General features: G+C 29.1%; 3 protein-coding genes across 3 annotated transcripts; all 3 read left to right on the plus strand.

Moving 5' to 3' along the window:
• The first annotated feature begins 1,291 nt into the window (after positions 1–1,291).
• LOC105199504 (ubiquinone biosynthesis O-methyltransferase) lies at positions 1,292–4,472 on the plus strand. Its single transcript, XM_026134700.2, has 5 exons — positions 1,292–1,563; positions 2,418–2,574; positions 2,770–3,248; positions 3,849–4,029; positions 4,196–4,472. The coding sequence occupies exons 2-5, from the start codon at positions 2,508–2,510 to the stop codon at positions 4,309–4,311; spliced, it is 843 nt and encodes a 280-aa protein (XP_025990485.1). The 5' UTR covers positions 1,292–1,563; positions 2,418–2,507; the 3' UTR covers positions 4,312–4,472.
• A 3,952-nt stretch (positions 4,473–8,424) lies between these two features.
• On the plus strand, positions 8,425–11,556 carry LOC105204414 (ubiquinone biosynthesis O-methyltransferase-like). Its single transcript, XM_039453588.1, has 5 exons — positions 8,425–8,488; positions 8,961–9,115; positions 9,287–9,765; positions 10,346–10,526; positions 10,693–11,556. Exons 2-5 carry the CDS (start codon positions 9,049–9,051, stop codon positions 10,818–10,820), a joined length of 855 nt encoding a protein of 284 aa, XP_039309522.1. The 5' UTR covers positions 8,425–8,488; positions 8,961–9,048; the 3' UTR covers positions 10,821–11,556.
• A 1,746-nt stretch (positions 11,557–13,302) lies between these two features.
• Positions 13,303–14,536, plus strand: LOC105198048 (ubiquinone biosynthesis O-methyltransferase-like). Its single transcript, XM_039453269.1, has 4 exons — positions 13,303–13,361; positions 13,542–13,977; positions 14,122–14,299; positions 14,464–14,536. Exons 1-3 carry the CDS (start codon positions 13,303–13,305, stop codon positions 14,218–14,220), a joined length of 594 nt encoding a protein of 197 aa, XP_039309203.1. The 3' UTR covers positions 14,221–14,299; positions 14,464–14,536.
• Positions 14,537–15,485: the final 949 nt, after the last annotated feature.

A 15,485-nucleotide genomic window follows, 5' to 3' on the forward strand; every position in this document is an offset into this window, starting at 1 on the left:
ATCCCAGTGAGAAATAACTTATCGAATCGATGTCAAAACAATATCAGTTTAATGTTTTCAACGTTGAATCAATTGAATTGACATCGATTCCATTATCATTTCTTACTGGAATATATACATATTGTGTGATAAGTTAAATTTTTTTAGACTACAAACCAAATCATTCTTATAAATTTTTCATCATTAAAAACAAATCTGCAAACAAAATTCCTGCACGTTACATTTCAGTAAATTGGATTTAAAGTTGCTAAAAATGACACTTTCGAGGTAAAACATAGCTTAAAAATATGATAGAGCAATTTTATTTACGGAATCATTTTTAGCAACAAGAAATCTATAAAAATCATTTCATTTAGATTGTGATCTAAAATTCGTATCACACCGTGATATTATTAGACTAGTTACTTGGTCTACTTGAATTTGTTAAATGCATTAATTTAATCCAGTTTTAGTCCACTGCATCCTAAAATGGACGTTTTGGAAAAAATCCAAAATGGTAACACTGAATGTTTCTAAAACATTTTTAAGATATTCATGAATATAATTCTGTTTTGCTACAAATATAATTCATGGATAATATTTTTCAAAGTTAAATACATTATGAATAATATCTTATGAATAATATCTTATGAATAATATCTTATAATATATGGATAGTATCTTGTAATAATATATAGTCGCAAGCTATGACAAAACAACAGTGAAGTAAGAAATAGAAACGGCAACAGGTAAACACTTACACATTTCAATTTCAAGTTCAAAAGTACAAATCATGAGGCCTGTTCTTTTTAGCTGAACTGATTGACTAGTTCACAGTTTATCTTCATCCCTTCATATTAAAAGAAGAAAGATAAACTCTAAACTAGTGCAGCCAGTTCAGCTAAAAAGAACAGACCTCTGGACAGTTCTGCCTTATAAGACAAATTAGCAAAGTAATTTTACTTTATGATAAGATAAGATAAGACGCTCACAAGAGGAATCCGTGACATGCGGTCACCGATTTTAATAAAATTTTATGAGTATGTAGTTTTCACTCGCATCTTTACTGTAGTAAAGCAGTTCTTTGAGGATATTAGATATTCTCAAGAAAATGACGATGAAATATTTCCAACATCTATAGTATCGTTACAGAAAAACATTGTTTTTTCGAGACAGCAGCGTTAGGAAAATTGTCATACCTACAATGGTCTCCAAGGAAAAACATTTTGTTAGTTTTTTTTGTCTAGACTTTATAAAAAAAAAAGGAAAAAGCTGTAACGGCACTATAGGTGCTGGAAATATTTAATCGTGATTTTCTTGGGAATGCCTAATATCCACAACAAACTGCTTTGCTACAGTAAAGGTGTGAGTGAATACTACACACCCGTAAAATTTTATTAAAATCGAGAACCTGCATGTTGCGGATTCCCCTATTCAACAGGCACAAAGATAATAGGAAATTGAAGTAACGACTGAATACATCGTTACTGTAAAAATATAGTTTGATAGTCATCAATTGAAGTCAGTCTCTTACATGTGATAACTAGCAAAGAACAAATTAAAGCATTCAACTTGAAGATCAAAGTAAGTATATAATTAGTATGTTACATAAAATTTTCGTTAAAATGTACCAACTTAATACCATTTTTTTTAAATTTGAAACACAAAATTTATTGATATGTCATGCTTCGTAGAAATAAATCTGTGAACATACTTTTTTCTTTCTCTTTCTTTTATTTACACTCTCTTAAACCAACTCCTTAATAGTGCTCTTAATACTTGAAAGACACTAAATAATCACTGATGACCACAGTTATAAGTATAGCATTGTAAATCAGTAAAATTTCATTGATTCAGATTTAGAAAGTAAATTTTCAGCACTCGCAGTGAGTTATGGAATCAAAAAGAACCAAACAAGAGAAAAACCGTATTAGGTGTGACCTCCTTAATGCCTATTTCTACCAACGCAGATTAATTTTAATCTTAGATTAACTTACTTTTATCATTTTCCAATTCTTACAACGAAAGAAAGATAAAAAGTAAGTTAAATTAAGATTAAAATTAATTTGCGTTGGTAGAAATAGACAAAACACTTTTTCTATTGTTTTCCTAAAGACCCAATCCGCTAATGGCAAAATTCCAATTTCATAGTTTTGCTCGACAAGTACAAATCACTACACAATTTATTATAAAGTGTTAATAGTGTTAAAATATCTTTACCAACATTTTTATTAATTTAACAGCCAACACATAATTGTAGCACAACTGTTTTTGCTGTGTACATATTAAATAGTAGAATAACTCGCACTAGAGTTTTGAACAACCCTTTAAATTAGTAATTTAGACTTTATTCCGATATTTAAAATATAGTATAAATTTTCAGTTAAACCGTTAGTATATCTCTATTTTTTGTAATAAAGTTATAAAATGTTTTTCAGGTATATTGCGTCTATTTTCATTGCTTATCCACGTGTCTTTGATATAGTTTCTCTTTTAAACTCTAAGTGCAATTGTATTGATACATAAACATGCTAGCTTCGAAGTATACTTTGAAGTGTATCAAGGAACCGTGGAAGAGAGTGTTTTCCGAAGCAGGTATGGTGCCAAATTATATCTTATGCTCTATTATATTTAACTTTAGCTACCTTAGTTATAAGGTAGCTATTGAACTTTAGCTACCTTATAACTTTTTATCTTTAAAACACGCAAATGGAAATCGAAATCTTATTCTTGGGTAATACATTATATAAAAATACATTTAACTAAGGTAAATCTTTTATAAATTATCAGGAAATATTATACGTACAAATAGAATTGTTAGACAACTTTCAACGATAGATCCTAAGGAGATTGAACACTTCTCTGCTCTCAAAAACATTTGGTGGGACTATAACATAATAAAAACACTTCATGAGTTCAATCCGATCAGAATACAATTTGTAAAAGATGGATTAGCAAAGGCTGGATTTAAAATACAGAACTCGAATCTTCCATTAGAAGGAATCAAGATTGCGGATGTTGGCTGCGGGGGTGGTATATTAAGTGAAGGTTTAGCTAAATTAGGAGCGCAAGTAACTGGGATAGATCCATCCGAGGGATTAATAAATATTGCTAAAGAACATGCAAAACTGAATTCTAATATATCAGAAAAAGTAAATTACATTCATACAACTGTGGAAGATTTTGCCCAAAAAGAGAAAGAAACATATGATGTTGTTGTGATCTCTGAGGTCGTAGAACATGTAACAGACTCACAACAATTTTTAAAGGTATACAAGAGGCATTCAAGTTGTAGGGTCTCCTAATTTATTGAAGATAAATTTAAAAATTAGCAGTTTAGTTCAGCTTATAGAGTACTTGCTTAATCGTTGGAATTGTTTCAGACAATAAAAATGCGACGTTCTTTGAAGCATTGTCAAGTTCTAGAAAATCGCAAGGACTGAAAACCGAGCGACCACTGAGACTGTTTCTCAGAGTCAGAAAAACTAAAAAATCGTTAGATACCTGCTAAACATGAATGTAATACTATTAAACGTTGTCATTTTCAAAGTTCAAAACTCTTTCAACTTGAAGCAAAGCATATGTTCTATGAGCAAAAGGCTGTCAATTTTTTACTTGTATTTGTCAAATGCTTATGTGTTTTAAGATGAGTCGAACGTGTTATCTGTTCCTGGAGAATATTTGTATTTCGGTTATCTGTATTTCGGAGAAAAAAATTAGAAAACCTTACAATTTCAATGCTTTTTACATTATAAATGTAAAATATATTCCTATTAAATATTTAGAAAAGATAAATACTATATTTAGATATATAAATACTGTAATATATATTATTATAAAAACGAATATTTTACAAATATTCTGTACAGGAATGTGTGAATCTTGTGAAACCTGGAAAGTCGATTTTTGTAACGACAATAAACAAAACTCTAGCATCTTTGCTGTTTGTTATTATAGCAGATGAATACATTTTCTCAGCTTTACCTCGCGGTACTCATCAATGGAATAAATTTATTCCTCCACGTAAAATCCAACATGTATTGAAGAATTGTATGTGTTATCATTATTTTGTTAAATCTAGAAAGAAATTATTTAAAATAATATTTTATCATATAAAAATCATATGAGTATAATATTATTATAACAAGTTCTCATACATAAGTTCTTGTACACTTTTATGTAATATATTTCTTTTCAGTTTTTCTTTTTCTTATAGATGGTTGCGAAACGAAAATGATCCAAGGTTTCAAATTAAATGGAATAAAACGAAAATGGTATCTGTCGTCATCTGTATCTACTTTTTATGGACTTCATGCAATCAAAAATAAATAAACTGGCATATAAACTAATTTACAAAACATTAATAAATGTAAAGTATTTAATACTAAAGATCTAAAATGCAAGTTAAATGTTTTTGCACAAATTTTATAGCATATATATAAAATTATATTTTTCACACATAAATTATTTTTTGCTTTTTGATAGTTTTGTATTATATGTTGTATTGTTTGTATGTTGTTATTAATTAGTATCTCATATATTTGTATTATTTCCATACATTGATAAAACTTCTTGATACATAATAATTGATCAATATTACTTATTCCTAAGATTCCTAAGATTATTATTTAAACTAGTTATTATGTGCTATTTAATTTATCCCAAACGTAGAATATATACGATAATCAATAGTCATCATCTTTGTGGAAGCTACGTGTCTATCTTTCATTTAGATTTTAATTGCTCCTCCATGGGAAAATACTTAAAGCAATCATTTAAAAAAAAAAACAATTTTTTTATTTCATATTCGCCAAATATATACATTTAAGAAAAAATATATATATTTAATATTTCTATGATGTTTTAAGAACAAAACAAATAAATTGACAATACAGGAGTTTGGAATATGAAGACCTGAAATATCGATACTGAATTGTACAAAGGACTACTTCATCTTCCAATGTATTCTCAAGTGCGAGGATCTCTTAAGAAATGAAAAAATGATTTTCTTAATTAGATGTTAGGATGCAAATATTCGAAATAACAAAAGTTTAAATTTAATAATTTGATATTTCGTTCTGAAACGTTAACACGCAGACTTAAAAAATATTGAAATTTCTTTGAACAATCTTGATTGTTTATATTTTCAACAAAGGGTATAGCTCCTAAAAATAATATTAGTAGTGAGTAGGAAAATTGGCAGAAAAATTAAAATTTTGTACTACAATAAAATAAAAAAACGTTCAATTGATCTTTCAAAGCGCGAAATTTCCTTCGAAGCGCATTAAATCAACAAGTTACGAGATGCGATTGGCATGTGAAAATTGTTTTACGTCAAACGTTATCATGCATAAAGCAAAATAATCTCGCTTCTTTATTTGTATATCTAGATTTAATTTCACATGCTCTTTAACAATTTTTATTAATTTTGCCGATACGTCTATATCAGTTACTACCTATTTTCACTAAATTCCAAGTGAATATATCTCCGCAATCAACATTTACAATTTTATTTCAACGGAAAAGTTCTGCGCTATGCCTTTCAACGGAAGAGCCCTCGTGTGTGTGAAGCTGGCACATCATTTGGTGGAAAATCACTAAACATTGACAGTTCTGAGTTTATTTTCAATAGTTCTACAGTTCCTGATAGATAAAACAAATAGTTCTGGCCTTTAAAGCGAAAAAAACGCATAGGACAAAGTGAGGTGCCAGGTTCACGCAGCACCTCAGTTTGTCCTACGACATTTTCCAGACCGAATTCTTGTAGGATTTTAAAAGATCTATAGTTCTAGATGAGTTCTAGAAAGAGTTCCAGTATTTAACATAGTTTTTTTATTTTTTTTATTTTTTTTTTATAAAACATTTATGTTATAATATTATATAATAGAGTTCCGTGTACAAAAAAATATTTTTCCTACAGTTCTCAACATATTAAAGCGCGTTCCGAAGAGTTCCGTGCGATTGCATAATTTATTAGTTAATAATAAATTGTTAACTCCCGCCAAACACGTATTTTGTCATATATGGGTGAGACGCTGGTCTTTATTCGAGAGTTCCGTGTATAAAAAAATATTTTTCCAATAGTTCTTAACGTAACAAAGCGCCTTCCGAAGAGTTCCGGTCGATTGCATAATTTATTAGTTAATAATAAATTCTTAACTCCCACCAAACCCGTATTTTGTCATATATGGGTGAGACGCTGGTCTTTATTCGAGAGTTCCGTGTACAAAAAAATATTTTTCCAATCGTTCTTAACGTAACAAAGCGCCTTCCGAAGAGTTCCGGTCGATTGCATAATTTATTAGTTAATAATAAATTGTTAACTCCCGCCAAACACGTATTTTGTCATATATGGGTGAGACGCTGGTCTTTGTTCGAGAGTTCCGTGTACAAAAAAATATTTTTCCAATAGTTCTTAACGTAACAAAGCGCCTTCCGAAGAGTTCCGGTCGATTGCATAATTTATTATTAACTAATAAATATTATTAACTAATAAATTATGCAATCGACCGGAACTCTTCGGAAGGCGCTTTGTTACGTTAAGAACTATTGGAAAAATATTTTTTTGTACACGGAACTCTCGAATAAAGACCAGCGTCTCACCCATATATGACAAAATACGTGTTTGGCGGGAGTTAACAATTTATTATTAACTAATAAATTATGCAATCGCCCGGAACTCTTCGGAACGCGATTTGGTATGTTGAGAACTGTAGGAAAAATATTTTTTCGTACACAGAACTCTTCGAAAAAGTCCAGCACCTCACCTATGTGCGGAAAATCGGCTTTTTCGGGAGTTATTAATTTTTTGTTAATTAACTAATATCGGAATCGACCGGAACTCTTCGGAACGCGCTTTAATATATTGAGAACTGTAGGAAAAATATTTTTTCGTACACAGAACTCTTCGAAAAAGTCCAGCACCTCACCTATATGTGCGGAAAATCGGCTTTTTCGGGAGTTATTAATTTTTTGTTAATTAACTAATATCGGAATCGACCGGAACTCTTCGGAACGCGCTTTAATATATTGAGAACTGTAGGAAAAATATTTTTTCGTACACAGAACTCTTCGAAAAAGTCCAGCACCTCTCCTATATGTGCGGAAAATCGGCTTTTTCGGGAGTTATTAATTTTTTGTTAATTAACTAATATCGGAATCGCCCGGAACTCTTTGGAACGCGCTTTAATATGTTGAGAACTGTAGGAAAAATATTTTTTTGTACACGGAACTCTATTATATAATATTATAACATAAATGTTTTATAAAAAAAAAAAAAAATAAAAAAAATAAAAAAACTATGTTAAATGCTGGAACTCTTTCTAGAACTCATCTAGAACTATAGATCTTTTAAAATCTTACAAGAATTCGGTCTGGAAAATGTCGTAGGACAAACTGAGGTGCTGCGTGAACCTGGCACCTCACTTTGTTCTATGCGTTTTTTTCGCTTTAAAGGCCAGAACTATTTGTTTTATCTATCAGGAACTGTAGAACTATTGAAAATAAACTCAGAACTGTCAATGTTTAGTGATTTTCCACCAAATGATGTGCCAGCTTCACACACACAGAGCCCTCCATTATGATTTATGATAATATATAATAACGTTTAAAGCTAAGTTATGTATATATTCACAAACGGCTTTACATTAGATTCATGGTTGTAAAACAAGATTGATTTATGATATAACATTTAATTTTATATATTTATTGTAAATGTATGCAATATTAAACAAAAAAAATTGGTCTGTAGATAGTTTTCGAATAGTAAAACTTTTTCTCATTATAAAATACAAAATAATATTACATTATTGTTATTAATTATTATATTGTAATCATAATTCTAATACTATTAAGAAATTTTACGGTATTTTATATACAATTAAAAAATTTATAAAACAAGAAATAATATTCGTTGAGATAACATATTTAAACAACATTAAAAAATTGATACATGAAATCAGTATATGTACGCCAATATATCAATACCTATAAACAAATGCATATACTTTATTTTAATAGACTTTATTATAATTAATATTTTTTTGCAAAAATACAGTACTGAAAAAACAAGATGTACTGTCAAAAATATTAAAGTTGCATGAGCATAAATTTTCATAGAAAATCTTTAAAATATAATAGTTTATTGTTTTATTTACATAATTTATTCCATAATTCATGTCACGGTTTCATATTTCCCACTTCCAAGTACACTTGTTAAATACGTTTAAATTATATCATCGTATTAGCACGTACGTATGTTTAGAATATTCAGTATCTTCTGCAGGCCTATTCTGTTGACTCTTAATGATACTTTCGTTATCGTTATAACACCATTGAGCAGATATAATACATATATGATAAAAAAAACTGCGCACCAATGTTACAGCGATAACGATACTGTTGGTGAGAATTAGAGAATAAGCCCACTGATAGACAGTCAGTTGAAATCAGTCTCTATACGAGTACATGTAGTAACTCGCAAAGTACAAATTAAAGCATCCAGTTCAGAGTAAATATATAATTAGTATGTAACTTACATAAAATTTTCGCTAAAATGTATCAACTATATCATTTAATATCATTTTGTAAAAAAGGTTGAAGCGCAAAATTCATTGATATATTTTATAGAAATAGATCTGTGACCATATTTTGCCTTTTTCTTTCTTTCATTTCCATTATCTCTTAATTCTATTCTTTAATAGTGCTTTTAATACTCAAAATAAATAATTAATTGGTACGGTATTAAATTTTTATAAAAGACAAGTATCACAAAATGTTAAAATGTCACTTTTACTTTCATTTTTTTCTATATATACATATTAAATAGTAGGATGGCTCGCACTAGAGTTTTGAACAACCTTTTAAATTAATAATTTAGACTTTACTCCGATATCTATAGTATAAGTATAACGAAGTATAAATTTTCAATCAAACTGTTAGTATATCTTTATTTTATGTAACAAAGTTAAAAAATGTTTCAGATATATTACGTCTACTTTCATTGCTTATCTACGAGTCTTTGACGTAGTTTCCCTTTTAAACTGTAAGTACAATTCTATTGATACAAACATGCTAGCTTCGAAGTATGCTTTCAAGTGTATCACAGAACCGTGGAAGAAATTGTTTTCCGAGGCAGGTACAGTGTCAAATTATATCTTATACTCTATTATATTTAACGCTATTCAACTTTAGCTACTTTATAACTTTTTATCTTTAAAACACACGAATGGAAATCGAAATCTTATTCTTATGTAATACATTATATAAAAATGTATTCAACTAAGATAAATCTTTTATAAATTATCAGGAAATATTATACGTACAAATAAAATCGTTAGACAACTTTCAACGATAGATCCTAAGGACATTGAACACCACACTGCTCAAAAAAACATTTGGTGGGACTATAACATAACAAAAACACTTCATGAGTTCAATCCGATCAGAATACAATTTGTAAAAAATGGATTAGCAAAAGCTGGATTTAAAATACAGAACTCGAATCTTCCATTAGAAGGAATCAAGATTGCGGATGTTGGCTGCGGGGGAGGTATATTAAGTGAAGGTTTAGCTAAATTAGGAGCGCAAGTAACTGGGATAGATCCATCCGAGGGATTAATAAATATTGCTAAAGAACATGCAAAACTGAATTCTAATATATCAGAAAAAGTAAATTACATTCATACAACCGTGGAAGATTTTGCCCAAAAAGAGAAAGAAACATATGATGTTGTTGTGACCTCTGAGGTCGTAGAACATGTAACAGACCCACAACAATTTTTAAAGGTATAATACAAGAGGCATTCAAGTTGTAGTGTCTCCTAATTTATTGAAGATAAATTTAAAAATTAGCAGTTTAGTTCAGCTTATAGAATACTTGCTTAATCGTTGGAATTGTTTCAGGCAATAAAAATGCGACGTTCTTTGAAGCATTGTCAAGTTCTAGAAAATCGCAAGGACTGAAAACCGAACGACTACTGAGATTGTTTCTCAGAGTCAGGAAAACTAAAAAATCGTTAGATACCTGCTAAACATGAATGTAATATTTTATTAAACGTTGTCATTTTCAAAGTTCAAAACTCTTTCAACTTGAAGCAAAGCATATGTTCTATGAGCAAAAAGCTGTCAATTTTTTATATGTATTTGTCAAATGCTTATGCGTTTTAAGATGAGTCAAATGTGTTATCTGTTCCCATTTCGGAGAAAAAAATTAGAAAACCTTACAATTTCAATGCTTTTTGCATTATAATGTAAGATCTAAATGAGATTCCTATTAAATATTTAGAAAAGATAAATACTATATTTAGATATATAAACACTATAATATATATTATAAAAACGAATATTTTACAAATATTCTGTACAGGGATGTGTGAATCTTGTGAAACCTGGAAAGTCGATTTTTGTAACGACAATAAACAAAACTCTAGCATCTTTGCTGTTTGTTATTATAGCAGATGAATACATTTTCTCAGCTATACCTCGCGGTACTCATCAATGGAATAAATTTATTCCTCCACACGAAGTTCAACGTATATTGAAGAATTGTATGTTTTATCATTATTTTGTTAAATCTAGGAAGAAATTATTTAAAATAATATTTTATCATATAAAAATCATATGAGTATAATATTATTATAACAAGTTCTCATACAAAAGTTATTGTATACTTTTATGTAATATATTTCTTTTCTGTTTTTCTTTTTCTTATAGATGGTTGCGAAACGAAAATGATCCAAGGTTTCAAATTAAATGGAATAAAACGAGAATGGAATCTGTCGTCATCTGTATCTACTTTTTATGGACTTCATGCAATCAAAAATGAAGAAACTGACATATAAACTGTTGAGATAGCACGCTCTGTAGTCACTCTATACGTAGCTTTTAAGCTTTACTAGTATATAGATGTCGCCTTTCTGTTTAGTTAGTTTTAATGTGCTTCATCGCCATTAGCCCGAGCGACTACTACATTAGGCTTATTCTTTTTAGCTGAACTTTTTGCACTAGTGCAAGAAGTGTTCTTTTAATGAATTAAAGCATTCTTTTAACGAAAATTTCGTTAAATGTCACTGTTCTTTTTCGCAGTGCAGCGGTACTCAGTATAACAATTCACTGTACTGGCACTATGTCATAAGCAAGTACAACAGTGCAGTGCAGAGACCATCAACAAAGAAGTTAAGAAATTTTGAAACTTTGCAAGAAGTTAAGTGTTGCTCTTAATGAATTAATATTAAAAATATATAAGTACTTATAAAAATACATATAATTAAGATATTTAAAAAAATATTTTAAATTTAATATATTACATGTTTATATATAACAAACTAATAATGTTTTATCCCTCTTTGTACTGTCACACTCGCGAAATTGATTCAGTGCAGTGCATAAGCTGTGTTGAACTAATGCTGAACTAAAAAGAACAAACCGAGGAACAAACTTATTGTATTGAGATCAACGGTTTTATTTATCTTTTGTTAATCACACACGTTTTCGTTAGTCACATGTGCACATTTCACTCACTTCAGTTCTATTAAATATCTCTTAGCACAAATTCCATTGCGTTTATTATATAACACACCAACATAAACCAAATTAAAAAACAATAATAATTATAAAATATTACTTTAATATTAAACATCTAAAATACAAGTTAAATTTTTGTACGAATTCTATGGCTTATAAAATTATATTTTTCACATATAAATACCTTTCTCCTTTTTGATAGTTTTGTAGAATTAATTATAATAATTATAATAATATCTCATATATTTATATTATTTCCACACAATGAAAAAACTTTTTGATACATAATAACTAATCAATATTTTACTTATTCCTAAGATTATTCAAATCATTTATTGTGTGCTATTTAATTTATCCCAAACGTAGAGTGTATGAGATAATCAATAGTCATCTTTGCGGAAGACTGCTTGTCTATCTTTCATTCAGATTTTATTTGTTTTTCCTTAAAAAAATCTTAATAAAAGAATCTTTGTTTCTGCTTAAAGAAGAAATTGTTCGGAAAAAAAAAAAAACATTTTCTTTATTTCATATTTGAAAAATATGTATATTTAAGACAAAATATATATATTTAATATTTCTGTGATGTTTTAAGAACAAAACAAACAAATTGACAATGCAGGAATGGTTTGAATATAAAGGTCTGAAGTATCGTTACTGACAATGATTTGCACAAAGGTCTACTTCACCAACGTACTCTCAAGTACATTGAGATTCTCTCAAGAAATAATTTTCTTAATGAGATGTTGGATGAAAATATAAATGTTCAAAATAACGAAAATTCAATAATTTGATATTTTGTATTGAAACATTTACACGCAGGTCTAAAAACTATTGAAATTTTGACGTTTTTGGTTGATTATATTTTCAACATAGAATATGGGTTCTGAAAATAATATTACTAATGGGTGGAAAAATCGGCAAAAGAAATTTCGTATTGCTGTAAAATAAAAAACATTCAATTGACTATTCAAAACAACAACTCTCCTGCGAGTTTAGAGCAACAAGTTGCAAGAAGCGATTGGCAAAAAGCATCTAAAAAAATGTTTTACGCCAAGCGTTATCACTCATAGAACAAAATAATCTCGCTTCTTTATTCATATGGCCTCTTGCACTCAAACCCATTACTGAAAATAATGAGTTGTTGCTTCTGACGTTTTAAAATTCAACATTTTTTTTAACTCAAAAGCAAAAAGAATACAGTGTCTAACATTCATCTTGTTAGCAGTCTTTGTAAAAACAACTGATCTTTGAGAATACATTCATTATCCAACCAAATTATGCAATAACTTTCTACCTCTTAAAACTATTATAAGGTAGGAGAATATTTAATTGTAAAAATTAGTAATTTTTAAAACCGGTAAATCTAAAAGAATTGAATTAATTTACATATTCAATATATATTTTGCGTATAAGCATACCTGTGTGTGTGTGTGTGTGTGTGTGTGTGTGTGTGTGTGTGTGCAAACTTTCAAATTTTTAAATTTTTCGAAATAAACTCTTTTTGTTGTATTTCTACATGTTAATATTAATGTAAATATTATAATAACACTAATTTCAAATTATTAATATAATAAAGTTTAAATAATGTTTAACCAAATGTTATTCGTCATGGATCATGTAATTTTATTACTATGTGTTCGTTATTATTTGTTTATGTGACACATCAAATTATCTTAATTTTTGCAGTAAATTTAAAAAAATGTTTCAGATATATTTTCTTGTGCATTTTCATTGGTTATAGATCAGTCATTGATGTAATTTATTTTTTAAACTACACTTAAATTGTGTTTAAATACAAACATGATAGCTTTAAATGTCAAATATCTCACTGGACCATGGAAAAGAATTCTTCGATACAAGTATGGCTTAATTATATTTAAATAAAATTATCAAATTTTTTAATCATGTTATCAATTTTAACCTTATTTATTGTTTCTATCTGTGTAATTATAAATGGATTGAGCATGACAGGAGCATCACTCTTATTTTTAATGTAATATTTGTTGAGCTAGAAAGAAAGCTCGATTACTTTATTACAGATTAGGAAATGTCATTTGCATCAACAAAATCGCCAGACCACTATCAACAGTGAATCCTAAGTTCGTGAAACTTTATTCTGAATTGAAAGGCGATTGGTGGGACGAGAACGGCCCATTGCACATACTTCATATGTACAATCCGTTGAGAATACAGTTTGTGAAAGATGGATTGATAAGTGCTGGATTTAAAATACAAGACTCGAACCTTCCGTTGAAGGGAGCCCAAATTTTGGAAGTTGGCTGCGGCGGTTTGGTGACCGAGGGTTTAGCTAGATTGGGAGCGCAAGTAACTGGAATAGATGTATCAACAAACGCAATAGACATTGCTAGAAAGCATATAAAATTGAATATATCAGAATATATCGGATATATCAGAAAGAGTGAATTATATTCAAACAACCATAGAAGATTTTGTTCAAACGGAAAGAGAAACATATGATGCTGTTACAATGTTTGAGATTATACAAGAAGTAGCGGATCTACAACTATTTATAAAAGTATTATAATGAAAAATAAAAGAGAAATTGATTATATAAACTTATAAATATGAAAATTATACGAAATCAAATATTTTGTACAGGAATGTGTGAAAACTGTGAAACCTGGAAAATCAGTTTTCATAACATCGGTAAATAAAACTTTAGCATCTTGGCTGGCTGTAATTGTAGGATACGAATAAATTTTCAGAACTATAGGTCACGGTCTTGAATGGAATAAACTTATTCTCTCACAAGAAGTTCAACGTATATTAGAAAATCGTACGTTTCATTTTTGTTTTATTAATTCTACGGGAAAATTATTAAAAAAAAATATTTTATTGCATTAAAATCATATAATATAAATTTAAAGTTCCTAACAAAATACTATACAAATGCTTTAACTTTCAATGATAGTTTCTTAATACGTTTTCATTTTTTTATAGATGGCTGTGAAACGAAATTAATTAATGGCCGAGGGGGAATTCACAACCCAAAATTTTGTACACCAATGCCGATTTTTGGCATTGCTATAAAACACTGCCGACATTTTTGTACACTGCCGACAATGCTTATTGTTAGTCAATGCCTACAATGCCGTCAATCCTATATTAAAATTAAGGCAATGCCATGCAATTATGAACTCTACCGCGTGCCCATTATCATACGCCAATGCCTGCACAAGAATTCTAAAGCTTTCCCGAAGTATTCAAAAATTTTTGTGCTCAACCCCATGATCGAAAAACCGACTCTGAAGTGAGCTCACCACTCCCCAACCACTGACGACAATGCCGTCAATATTATAGGTCACTGCTTACTTTTTTCGGCAGTCCACTGCCGAAATTTTGTACACCAATGCCGGCTGTGAATTTCCCCTCGTTAATGGCGCAAGATATAATCCATTGACAAAACGATTTAAATGGTGTTCAAGTACTGCTTTGTATGCAATTCATGCAATCAAACAAAAAGAAACTGGAGCGTAAAGTCTTCAAAAAACATTGCAAAACGTTTATAAATATAAAATATTATTTTAATATTAAACATAAAAAAATGTAAGTTAAAATGTCTTCGCACAAATTATATATCATTTTTAAAATTGCATTTTTTACATAAAAATAACTTTATTCCTTTAAATAGTTTTGCAGCATTGATCAATATTTCATGTTCCTGTATTGTTTCCCTGTTTCGATAAAACTTTCTCAGAAATAATAATAAATCTCTTGAATATTTTATTTATTTGTAAGGTTATTTGAGCTATTTATTGCACATGCTATTTGATTCATCTCAAATGTAGAATATATGCGATAATAAAGTCATTATCAATTTCGCAAAAGCTGTTCTCATTTATTTTTAATTTAGATTTTCCTCAAGCCTGCTTGGGAAAATGTTTAAAAGGGAGAAGATAACGAGAAACAGTGTGAGCAGCGCGTGTACAGAAATTATCTTTTAATAGCTTCTGTACACACAC

The sequence above is a fragment of the Solenopsis invicta genome, chromosome 9, assembly GCF_016802725.1.
Source record: "Solenopsis invicta isolate M01_SB chromosome 9, UNIL_Sinv_3.0, whole genome shotgun sequence".
In the NCBI taxonomy this organism is placed as follows: domain Eukaryota; kingdom Metazoa; phylum Arthropoda; class Insecta; order Hymenoptera; family Formicidae; genus Solenopsis; species Solenopsis invicta.